This window comes from Ranitomeya imitator, chromosome 1, assembly GCF_032444005.1.
Source record: "Ranitomeya imitator isolate aRanImi1 chromosome 1, aRanImi1.pri, whole genome shotgun sequence".
NCBI classification, from domain to species: domain Eukaryota; kingdom Metazoa; phylum Chordata; class Amphibia; order Anura; family Dendrobatidae; genus Ranitomeya; species Ranitomeya imitator.
The window spans coordinates 958,642,837-958,656,082 of record NC_091282.1 but is presented as its reverse complement, the minus strand read 5'-3'; the positions used below and the strand labels follow the sequence as shown (position 1 = coordinate 958,656,082).

The following is a 13,246-nucleotide window of genomic DNA, read 5'->3' as shown; positions in this document are numbered from 1 at the left end:
GGAGAAGTACATCCCCCATAGTGAAAACTAACTAATAGCACCAACATGAACTTAAAAAGTTAACACAATATGTGCCTATACTTTGATTACTAATATCTCCACAACGAATAGGCGAAATTAAAAAAACAAAAAGAAAACATTTTATTCTGCAATGCAGCCACTATTACATCATCTGTCCAATTCAACATGAAAATTTTGGTGAAAGGTTCTCTTTAAGCCCTTCACCCCGATTGATTTTCAGTTTTCCTTTTCTGCTCCCCTTCTTCCCAGAGACATAACTTTTTAAGTTTCCCATTCGTATACTGTAGCGTACGAGGGCTTGTTTTTTGCAGGATGAGTTGTACTTTTGAAAAACAGCATTGATTTTACCATATATTGTACTGGAAAACAAAAAAAAAAGTGTGGTCAAATTGCAAAAATAAGTGCAAGTGTAGATACAATGTTTTAATCACCCAATATTGATATGTGGCATCGCCAAAAAAAAAAAAATTCTGGAGTTTCTGCTATTTTTCACATTACGCCATTTACCAATCAGATTATTTAGTTTTTATACTTTGATCAGAACATTTCTGAAAGCAGTAATACCAAATATGTGCATTTTTTTTAAATTGTTTTATTTTGAAGGGGGCAAAAGTTGTGTTTTTTTTTTATTTCTTCAAAATTTTTAAAAACTTTTTTTTTTACTGGCTTAGGAAGGAGACTTAAAGCTGTGATCATCCAATCGCCTGTGCTACATATAGCAGTACTTTAGCCTTGCTATGTGTAGAAAAAAATCACAATCTCCTATATCGGCCATGTGCCAGCGTTCATAGAAGATTTACAATGACAGGCACAGGGGTCTTCCGCAGACCTCCGGCTGTCATAACAACTGATTGGCGTCCCGAGAGGACGTGACCGGGGCACCGATGGCCATGTCTTGTGATTCTCTTCCTGTTAACGTGTGTTAAATGCTGCTATCAGAGATTGACAGCGACATTTAACTTGTTAAAAGCAGCGGGTGAATCACAAATCCACTTGTGGCTGTTAGATGCACATGACAACTGATCAGATCAGCAGTCATGTGCAGGGAAAGGTACAGGCTTCGGAGCTAGAGCTCGCATCAAAGGCAGGGACACGTCCTATGACGTATCTATAAGGTCATCGGTCGCAAAGGGTTAAAGCACCACTGCAGCGTTTATTTGCTTTTAACTGCTTGAGGAGAGAGAGAGAGAGACAGAAAAAAAGGAAGGTTCTTGGCATGCTCAATGTAAAAATGCCGGATTCGGTAGCCGGATCCAGTCATTTTCAGCTCACCTTCCACCCATTTATCACTGCAACTGTTTTCTCCATCCGCCGGAAAAATTGTTTTTGACGGATCCAGCAAAAAAAAAAGGATGAAACGTGTGGCCATCAGGCACAATCCGGCGCTAATATAACTCTATGAGAAAAATATGGATCTGGCAGAAAAATCTGTCCCTAAATTTCACAATATTAAAACTGCATACAGCAATGAATGAATCTCTCAGAACTGATTAAATGTATTTATAATAAAATGAGCATTTAGGAGTCCAGGTATAGAATGAAATAGCTCCTGAGTCCAAGTATATTTAGTCTCCGTCCACCCAGCCTGACTACTGCAGCTTGCACTGAGCAGTGTCAGATCTCAGCAGCACTGAAGAGGGACAGAGGCAAAGTGTGCACTGACAAAGGGTGAATACTAATGTAATCAGGTCCAAGATTTATGTGATATTGTATGCGGCTTGAATTGTGAAATCTGGTGATAGGTCCACTTTAATGTACTGGATGTAGTTCATGTATTTCCCATTATGCATACAGTAATAACATTATGAGCAGATTATTGTTCCCTTTCAGATTGGTATTGGTCAGGCTGAACCTGAGACAGTGCTCTCCGGCGAGCACTTACTACATTGAGGGTTACTATCAGAATCACAGAATCCCCAACTGAAACCCTGAAGGAGCCAATCACATGATTTCTGGCCTCTGTCCTGACATACTGCTTTTTGCGGATTCTGATGGAAACCCCTTGAAGTGTTTGATGTGAACGTAGCATAACTGACAGTCAGACAGTGATTTGGCACATTTCCACTGCTCAGGTATTGAGGCTTAAAATACAGTAGGGTCACATTGCGTTAGTGCAATCCGTTTAGCGCTAGCGCTAGCGGATTGCGCTAACGCAATGTTTTCCATGGGGCTGCGGTCGGGGTCGCGGTAACGTCCCCGCTCTCGCAGATCCCCGATCTGCGAGAGCAGGGAACGGACTGCGGGCGCGCCTCGGACGCTGCAAGCAGCGTCCGCGGCGCGCCAGGAATCCCCGGCGCGTCGCTAGCGCGTGCCGAACATGGCACGCACTAGTGAAGCGCGTTCCCATTAGCGTGAATGGGCGCGTTAACGGCCGCGTTGCACGGCGTTAATTTCGCCGTGCAACGCTGTCCGTTTAACGCGGTCCCATAACGCAATGGGAACCCAGCCAAATAGACATAAGACAATTGGTCTGATTGAACAATTGTAAAAAAAAAACAATCCAATGACCCAATGCACTGCAAGCAATGGATCATAAGTAGTGTTGAGCGATACCGTCCGATACTTGAAAGTATCGGTATCGGATAGTATCGGCCGATACCCGAAAAATATCGGATATCGCCGATACCGATATCCGATACCAATACAAGTTAATGGGACACCAAGTATCGGAATGTATCCTGATGGATCCCAGGGTCTGAAGGAGAGGAAACTCTCCTTCAGGCCCTGGGATCCATAGGGAGGTGTAAAATAAAGAATAAAAATAAAAAATATTGATATATTTACCTCTCCGGCGGCCCCTGGACTCAGCGCGGGTAACCGGCAGGCTTCGTTGTTCAAAATCAGCGCTTTTAGGACCTGAGAATCACGTCCCGGCTTCTGATTGGTCGCGGGCCGCCCATGTGACCGCCACGCGACCAATCACAAGCCGCGACGTCACCGCAAGCTATTGACGCGCTCATTTTTAAAAATGAGCGCGTTAATGGCTTTGAAAGACGTAGCGGCTTGTGATTGGTCGCGTGGCCGCGACCAATCACAAGCCGCGACGTCACCACAAGCTATTGACGCGCTCATTTTTAAAAATGAGCGCGTTAATGGCTTTGAAAGACTTGTGATTGGTCGCGGCCACGCGACCAATCACAAGCCGTTACGTCTTTCAAAGCCATTAACGCGCTCATTTTTAAAAATGAGCGCGTCAATAGCTTGCGGTGACATAGCGGCTTGTGATTGGTCGCGGCCACGCGACCAATCACAAGCCGTTACGTCTTTCAAAGCCATTAACGCGCTCATTTTTAAAAATGAGCGCGTCAATAGCTTGCGGTGACGTCGCGGCTTGTGATTGGTCGCGTGGCGGTCACATGGGCGGCCCGCGACCAATCAGAAGCCGGGACGTGATTCTCAGGTCCTAAAAGCGCTGATTTTGAACAACGAAGCCTGCCGGTTACCCGCGCTGAGTCCAGGGGCCGCCGGAGAGGTAAATATATCAATATTTTTTATTTTAATTCTTTATTTTACAGATCCCTATGTATCCGATACCGATACCCGATACCACAAAAGTATCGGATCTCGGTATCGGAATTCCGATACCGCAAGTATCAGCCGATACCCGATACTTGCGGTATCGGAATGCTCAACACTAATCATAAGTTTTCTGTAAGATGATTAATATCACTCAATGCAAGACAACATGGCCGTACAGAACTCCCTACCAATTACCCATATTTACTCTCTGTGCCGCCATGTGGAGCCTGTGTACTGCCGCTTACAGAAAAAATCCTCTGTCCTGTAATTTAAGCCTAAACCTCCATGGTATCATTCAGATTTAAACTGGAATATACTCATATGAAAATTACAATTATGGAAAACTGAAGCTGATCACTATCAGATGAGCTGTGGGGAGGAGAAGTCTATGAGAAATATTCCTACTTTTAGATTAAATTACCTTCTAGTTTTAGCCTCAAAACGCACATGAATACAGCATGTGGGAAAACGCCCTTAGAGGCTGGTAGTCAGCCACCTGCGGAGAAAACTGTCCAGCGAAAATCATCTCCTATCCCCGAAAACAACTGTAACCGACACGACTTTTACCTTGGCAGTCTCTCCAGCAGAGTCTTCAGCTCCTCACATATCAAGCGGACGACCCCATTTTTAATGTTGATGTAGGACACATCTATCATGAATATATAGGCTGGTGGATTGGGAGGCTTGTTTTTCTACAAAATAAATATTAGTTCAAAATAGTAACAATTATATTATTATACACAATTCATAATTTGTGGGGTTTTTAGTTACTATACTGTTTTTGCCTTCAGAATGACGCATGTGGTTCATGAATTTTGCACAAAATTAAGCGTGCTCTTTATTTCTGTCTTTGACCAGTTCTGCGTCTTTTTTGCCGAAAGTTCTGTACATAAAATACCACTGGCGTGATGGTGGGGAATTGGAGAATGTTTGCGCCAAATTTTGAGACTTTTTAAAATGTTGCAATTGATCAATCAGCAGGAAACAAAAATCTCTCCCTCAATGGCGAATATAAAGAAACCAGGAAAATATATGGTATATAGAACAAACTTTAAAAAAGGCGCAAATTAAAAGAAGAATTAGGTACGAATTAAACACCGCCAAAAACTAGATTTAAAAAAGGTGCAAATGCAACAATGAGTCGGGCCCAATGTTTACAATAATGATCTTTTAAAGGGCATGTAGCAAGATTAGACGTTATCCTCTATTCATATGATAAAGAAATTACTTCTGCATCACTGGGGATGCAACCACTGGGACCCCACCAATCTCGAGAACCGGATGCACACCTCCGCTCCTTTCATTCTCAAGGGGTCCTCTGGACACAGCCTATACATAGGGATTAACGTCTGAGCTAGGTACATGCCCTATAAAACAAAAAAAGGGAGACAACCAAACTAAAAAAAAATGGCAGATCTCATGAATGCTGCTGACAGATTAAAATTCTAGACTGACAAGGTATGTGCACAAAACATTTTTTTCTGGCAGATTCCTCTTGGAACCTGCCTGAAAATAAACACTAAAAGAAAAAAAAGAAAAAGAAAAACACAACATAAAAAAGAATGAACATATGCACAGCAATGTCAAAACAACTTGCTTTGCATATTTTCTGTCTTTTGTCACTTCTTTTAACGATTTCAGGCTTTGCAAGTGTTGAAGCAGCTAAAAGAAGTGACCGGTCTATTCTCCTGGTGATCCCAATATGTTATATATTAGCGAACACCCCTGGCAGCACAGCTGTCGCAAAAATGAGACCTCAGGGAAGACACCGCCAGCATTTTCTTGAAGCATTTTCTGCTTCAAAAATGATACGTGTATGTGGGCGTCTAAAAGATGACGTGTGCACGTGCCCAAAGAAGACCTGTTATCAAGACCTGCTCCCAGTGTTGTGAGCCATGCCCCCTTCATAAAGTCCCACCCCAAAGTCATCTGCCACGCCCACTCCATAAAGACACATCCCAGATAGTCACGTGAGCCATGCTTCTTCATAAGGACACACCCCAGAGAGTAATGTGAGCCACGCCCACTCCATAAAGACACACCCCAAAGAATAATGTGAGCCACGCCCACTCTATAGAGACACATCCCAAGAGAGTAATATGAGCCACGCCCACCTTTATAAAGACATCCCAGAGAGTAATTTGAGCCACGCCCACTCCATAAAGACACACCCCAGAGAGTAATGTGAGCCACGCTCACCTTCATAAAGACACACCCCAGAGAGTAATGTGAGCCACGCCCACTCCATAGAGACACATCCCAAGAGAGTAATGTGAGCCACGCCCACCTTCATAAAGACACACCCGAGAGAGTAATGTGAGCCACGCCCACCTTCATAAAGACACATCCCAGAGAGTAATGTGAGCCACGCCCACTCCATAGAGACACATCCCAAGAGAGTAATGTGAGCCACGCCCACCTTCATAAAGACACACCCGAGAGAGTAATGTGAGCCACGCCCACCTTCATAAAGACACATCCCAGAGAGTAATGTGAGCCACGCCCACCTACATAAAGACACATCCCAGAGAGTAATGTGAGCCACGCCCACTCCATAAAGACACACACCAGAGAGTAATGTGAGCCACGCCCACCTTCATAAAGACACATCCCAGAGAGTAATGTGAGCCACGCCCACTCCATAGAGACACATCCCAAGAGAGTAATGTGAGCCACGCTCACCTTCATAAAGACACACCCGAGAGAGTAATGTGAGCCACGCCCACCTTCATAAAGACACATCCCAGAGAGTAATGTGAGCCACGCCCACCTACATAAAGACACATCCCAGAGAGTAATGTGAGCCACGCCCACTCCATAAAGACACACACCAGAGAGTAATGTGAGCCACGCCCACCTTCATAAAGACACACCCCAGAGAGTAATGTGAGCCACGCCCCCACTTCATAGAGACACACCCCAGAGAGTAATGTGAGCCACGCCCACTCCATAAAGACACATTCCCAGAGAATAATGTGAGCCACACCCACTCCATAGAGACACATCCCAAGAGAGTAATGTGAGCCACGCCCACCTTCATAAAGACACACCCCAGAGAGTAATGTGAGCCACACCCACTCCATAAAGACACATCCCCAGAGAGTAATGTGAGCCACGCCCACTCCATAGAGACACATCCCAAGAGAGTAATGTGAGCCACGCCCACCTTCATAAAGACACACCCAAGAGAGTAATGTGAGCCACGCCCACCTTCATAAAGACACACCCCAGAGAGTAATGTGAGCCACACCCACTCCATAAAGACACATCCCCAGAGAGTAATGTGAGCCACGCCCACTCCATAGAGACACATCCCAAGAGAGTAATGTGAGCCACGCCCACCTTCATAAAGACACACCCAAGAGAGTTATGTGAGCCACGCCCACCTTCATAAAGACAGATCCCAGAGAGTAATGTGAGCCACGCCCACCTTCATAAAGACACATCCCAGAAAGTAATGTGAGCAACGCCCACTCCATAAAGACACACCCCAGAGAGTAATGTGAGCCACGCCCACCTTCATAAAGACACACACCCCCATAGAGTAATGTGAGCCATGCCCCCTTCATAAAGTCCCGCCCCAAAGTCATCTGCCACGCCCACTCCATAAAGACACATCCCAGATAGTCACGTGAGCCATGCTTCTTCATAAGGACACACCCCAGAGAGTAATGTGAGCCACGCCCACTCCATAAAGACACACCCCAAAGAATAATGTGAGCCACGCCCACTCTATAGAGACACATCCCAAGAGAGTAATATGAGCCACGCCCACCTTTATAAAGACATCCCAGAGAGTAATGTGAGCCACGCCCACTCCATAAAGACACACCCCAGAGAGTAATGTGAGCCACGCTCACCTTCATAAAGACACACCCCAGAGAGTAATGTGAGCCACGCCCACTCCATAGAGACACATCCCAAGAGAGTAATGTGAGCCACGCCCACCTTCATAAAGACACACCCGAGAGAGTAATGTGAGCCACGCCCACCTTCATAAAGACACATCCCAGAGAGTAATGTGAGCCACGCCCACTCCATAGAGACACATCCCAAGAGAGTAATGTGAGCCACGCTCACCTTCATAAAGACACACCCGAGAGAGTAATGTGAGCCACGCCCACCTTCATAAAGACACATCCCAGAGAGTAATGTGAGCCACGCCCACCTACATAAAGACACATCCCAGAGAGTAATGTGAGCCACGCCCACTCCATAAAGACACACACCAGAGAGTAATGTGAGCCACGCCCACCTTCATAAAGACACACCCCAGAGAGTAATGTGAGCCACGCCCCCACTTCATAGAGACACACCCCAGAGAGTAATGTGAGCCACGCCCACTCCATAAAGACACATTCCCAGAGAATAATGTGAGCCACACCCACTCCATAGAGACACATCCCAAGAGAGTAATGCGAGCCACGCCCACCTTCATAAAGACACACCCCAGAGAGTAATGTGAGCCACACCCACTCCATAAAGACACATCCCCAGAGAGTAATGTGAGCCACGCCCACTCCATAGAGACACATCCCAAGAGAGTAATGTGAGCCACGCCCACCTTCATAAAGACACACCCAAGAGAGTAATGTGAGCCACGCCCACCTTCATAAAGACAGATCCCAGAGAGTAATGTGAGCCACGCCCACCTTCATAAAGACACATCCCAGAAAGTAATGTGAGCAACGCCCACTCCATAAAGACACACCCCAGAGAGTAATGTGAGCCACGCCCACCTTCATAAAGACACCCCCCCCATAGAGTAATGTGAGCCATGCCCCCTTCATAAAGTCCCGCCCCAAAGTCATCTGCCACGCCCACTCCATAAAGACACATCCCAGATAGTCACGTGAGCCATGCTTCTTCATAAGGACACACCCCAGAGAGTAATGTGAGCCACGCCCACTCCATAAAGACACACCCCAAAGAATAATGTGAGCCACGCCCACTCTATAGAGACACATCCCAAGAGAGTAATATGAGCCACGCCCACCTTTATAAAGACATCCCAGAGAGTAATGTGAGCCACGCCCACTCCATAAAGACACACCCCAGAGAGTAATGTGAGCCACGCTCACCTTCATAAAGACACACCCCAGAGAGTAATGTGAGCCACGCCCACTCCATAGAGACACATCCCAAGAGAGTAATGTGAGCCACGCCCACCTTCATAAAGACACACCCGAGAGAGTAATGTGAGCCACGCCCACCTTCATAAAGACACATCCCAGAGAGTAATGTGAGCCACGCCCACCTACATAAAGACACATCCCAGAGAGTAATGTGAGCCACGCCCACTCCATAAAGACACACACCAGAGAGTAATGTGAGCCACGCCCACCTTCATAAAGACACACCCCAGAGAGTAATGTGAGCCACGCCCCCACTTCATAGAGACACACCCCAGAGAGTAATGTGAGCCACGCCCACTCCATAAAGACACATTCCCAGAGAATAATGTGAGCCACACCCACTCCATAGAGACACATCCCAAGAGAGTAATGCGAGCCACGCCCACCTTCATAAAGACACACCCCAGAGAGTAATGTGAGCCACACCCACTCCATAAAGACACATCCCCAGAGAGTAATGTGAGCCACGCCCACTCCGTAGAGACACATCCCAAGAGAGTAATGTGAGCCACGCCCACCTTCATAAAGACACACCCAAGAGAGTAATGTGAGCCACGCCCACCTTCATAAAGACAAATCCCAGAGAGTAATGTGAGCCACGCCCACCTTCATAAAGACACATCCCCAGAGAGTAATGTGAGCCACGCCCACTCCATAAAGACACACCCCAGAGAGTAATGTGAGCCACGCCCACCTTCATAAAGACACACCCCCCCATAGAGTAATGTGAGCCATGCCCACCTTCATAAAGACCCGCCCATAGTCATGTCACACCCACTCCATAAAGACACACATTTCTAGGAAATTAACATTTGACAATAGGACAAAACCTTTTTTACCCTGGTGTTCTGTATTCCCACTACATTTCTGACGCTCCTATATTTGCCAGCATTTCCAGGTTGGTACTTGCTGCCAAGGAAGTATTACTGGCACATTGCTCTCCATGCATTCATCTTTATTAAGCCCCAGAAAAATCAGGGACGTATAATTATTGGTGAATAATACAAAAATAATCAGAATCTCTATACATTTGTGTCAATGGAAGGTAGCGCCTACACTGTAGCTCAAACACTATCCAGGCAGGGGTTAAATTAATTCATCCCCTTGTTATAAGTTACTGCGCCAAAAGAGGGAAAGATTAGCAAAGTTCTTGTACACAGAGATAGAAACTGAAAGGCCGAAAGGAAACGCCGTCCACAATGCACTCACCCTGCAGTAATCCAGCGTAGCAACATATTCATAAGATCCCAGAGATAATTCTGCTCTTTCATAATGGTCCAGTCTTCTGCCAATATGGTCCAGATGTTGGAAGTAGAACGGAGGGACTAACAAAACATAAACAGGAAGGCACACAAGTTTACTGACATGACAGGCGGTGACAATGTTTCATTGCAAATCAGACTAAAGACAATGTACGGTAAACAGAAAGTCAGCGGGGAAAAGCTGGACAGGAGGAAATCACACATCTTTAGTAACTGACATAGGTGAGGGGACAAAGAATAAAAACTAGTCACCAAACACAAAGACATAAAGAAAAAAAGCATGATAATGATACAGAGAGTGAGTTACTGTAAAGACCTGTTCATACACATGGATGAAGAAATAATACAACATTACATACATATAAAACCTACAAGAGAAAACGTGAGCAAAAACCCTGCTGTAACTAAGCAAATAAAAAGCAAAAAGTGCATTTAAATAACAGAGCTTTTAGTAATACTTTTTTTTCATCCCACCACGACAAGGTAGCTCTGATCGGGACGGTCCTACACTGTCTAATATTAAACCTTACCATGTGTCAATGTTGACCTCAGTGTGAATAAGGGCAGACAAAAGAACCGGGCCCAACCAGTGGATCATGTCAGCCATTATTCCAGCTATCATCACCTACAGGCCACTTACAGGTTTCCATAGGAGAGTAAGCGGCAATCCTGGACATTTGTTCCTAAAATGCTTTTCTCATGACATCAAACAGCCTTTTTTCTGATCAGATCTTTACACACATCCCTTTTGTGTGTGTATTTGGGCTTATAGAGGCCATTAGCACTAAAATCACTTTATGCCCCTAAATTGAACCCTAGTCTTACCCCTGCCTGCCAGTGGAGGTTGGCACCCTAAAGGATGACAATGTGGCATCCCCGTTCAGCGTAGCCTGACCCTAATTGTCCCCAAGTAACCATATTTCTAAACTGAGCACCCAAATAAAAATGATCCCAATAGTGCCAACCCCAATGGTGCCACAGCACCCGATCTCTATATATGTGTGAAGAGACTGTAAGCCAAAGAAATGGCTTCAAAGCACTCCAGATGTAGCAATAAGTAATAAGTATGCTTGATTCAAATATATAGCACCTGAAGAGGATATCAAAGATGTTCTATGGTCCCTAGATAGAGCCCTATTCTTACACCTACCTGTCCCCAAAGGTTGGCACCCTAATGTAGGGGCAATATGGCGCCCCGCTCAGCACAGACTGACCCTATTGGTCCCTATATAGCCCTGTCCCTAAGCAAAACATCCAACAAAATAGCAGAAAATACACCGCAAGTGGTGCTAAACCAATAGTGCCACCGAACCAGAGCTATGTATATATGTACACTTTGAGGAAATAAGAGCAACATCTCAAAGTAAGCGTCTATCTGTGCGTTTATTTGTGAGCATTATACTCTATATCTACTATGAGTTCGCTGAGTAGATATAAGCTAGATGTCAATGCTTTATATCATGTGATGATTTGCTAGCAGGGTATGAAGGAATGATAATTAATGGGAAGTTTACACTGCAATAGTCGTGTCAATATGATGACTGGGCACAACGGTCCTGTGTGTGAGCTAAGGTTCTATTGATAAGCGCGTGCACTGATGTGTAGAGCGGCCCACTGATGGAGCGTTGGTGTACATAGACTGGCTGCCAAACTAATGGATCTTACGCACGACAGTGTTACCTTACAGGGATTAATGGCCGGTAACGCATGCGCAGTACTGGTCGGGGACTCTGAGGTTAAGGATACGGCTTCTGCGCAGTGTATGATTGTCTTCAAAAAAATGGCGGCCGGCAGCGCATGCGCAGTGCCGACTAGGGAGAAACGGACCTCTAGGGTCTGTAAACGGCGCGTGCGCAGAGCCAGGACGCCGGTGTAAGCACGAGAATAATGGCGGTCTTAAGATACAGTCGTACGGACGGCAGCGCAGGTGTCTATTCCAACCCTGGGATATTGGAACAGTAATTACATGTAAGCATGATTTAGCCCCCTCCCCTTGTGATGTATCTTAAGGGCGGTGGTTATTTAATGCAGCTTTGGGCAGTGGAATCCCCATGCCTGCAACCAGGCACAGCATTTATCTCTGATGTGACTTTAGCACACGGACTTCGATTTACCCATATGCCTCCTGAGGAACCATATCATGGGGGGAAAACGCGTAGAGGCAAGACCTGAACACAGATAAGCGTTTCAGGCTTTTTATTTGTTTCTTTGGTATTTCATTTGAATATATGTATACCAGTTGCACTTTACTATTGGTAATATGAGACCCTTATATTTAAGCTAAGGTTGCGGCTATAAGTATTTTGAAAAACTCCTGCTGGGGGGGGGTGGAGGTGGTTATACCTACCCTGTTTGTGTTAATATCTGTAAATACTTTAGCAGGCCACAAATAAGTATGCTTATTTAGACTTTTGTGCGCTTGTATCACCTTGGTTTTTGCTTTTTGATCTGACCTAGCAATAGGGGTAGTCTGGTAGGGCACACTGGTCTAGCCCCATAGACACCATTATTGTCAGGACCCCCTTTTTTTTTTTTTTAGGGATCTTGTTAGGGTCAGCAGGAACAGCCGCCGAGGAGCGGGGGCGCCATTTTGCGTCCAAGAGGGTGCCAACCTCCGCTGTCAGGCAGGTACTACCGGTTAGGGTTTCTGGAGGGTGTAATAGCCATTATATAGGCTAGTTAGACATCTATACACCTATAGGGCCTGGTATGGTCAGATCGGGTTTCCTTAGTTGTCTATTGGTGATTTACCACCTGGTCTGTTTTTGTGGTTTGTGTGGGTCTTAGTTATGAGGTATTGAGAGGTATTATCAGCTAGAGTATTCCCACATAATTCTAGGGACTTGAAGGGTTTTTAGGGCTAGCCGTCGAGGAGCGGGGGCGCCATATTGCATCCAAGAGGGTGCCAACCTCCGCTGACAGGCAGGGAGCATCTAGGGACATATAGGGTTTCTTTATCCTACTCCCACCTATTGCCCTATAATCTATAGGCCAGGTTTTACTTTTTTACCCATTCCCAAACAATAGGGATTTTTGTTGTGCTAGTTTTTAATCCTGTTTTTGGTTTTGAAATAAAGTTATTGTAGATATTAGTTTTGATAGATATATTTTTTTGATTTATACTAATTAGATCATCTAGTACTATACTTCTTTTTTCAACATCTCAAAGTAATCCTAATGTAGTGATCCTAAAACATGCTCAATTTGAAAATCAAAAATTAGGGACTCATTTTTAGTAAGCGGGGACAGCATATCGTCATCCTTTAGGAGCCAACCTAAAGCAACTTGATTTCCTCATATCCATTATTT

General features: G+C 45.3%; 1 protein-coding gene across 6 annotated transcripts in view; it reads right to left on the bottom strand.

The window, feature by feature from the left end:
- SEC24D (SEC24 homolog D, COPII coat complex component) overlaps positions 1 to 13,246 on the bottom strand; it is a 155,510-nt gene that overhangs the window by 80,607 nt on the left and 61,657 nt on the right. For all 6 annotated transcript variants that reach the window (XM_069743752.1, XM_069743751.1, XM_069743756.1 and 3 more), the window contains 2 exons: positions 9,885 to 10,000; positions 4,108 to 4,232 (listed from right to left, as the gene is read on the bottom strand). In XM_069743752.1, the coding sequence (XP_069599853.1) occupies positions 4,108 to 4,232; positions 9,885 to 10,000 (241 nt within the window). The remainder of the gene's footprint in view (positions 1 to 4,107; positions 4,233 to 9,884; positions 10,001 to 13,246) is intronic.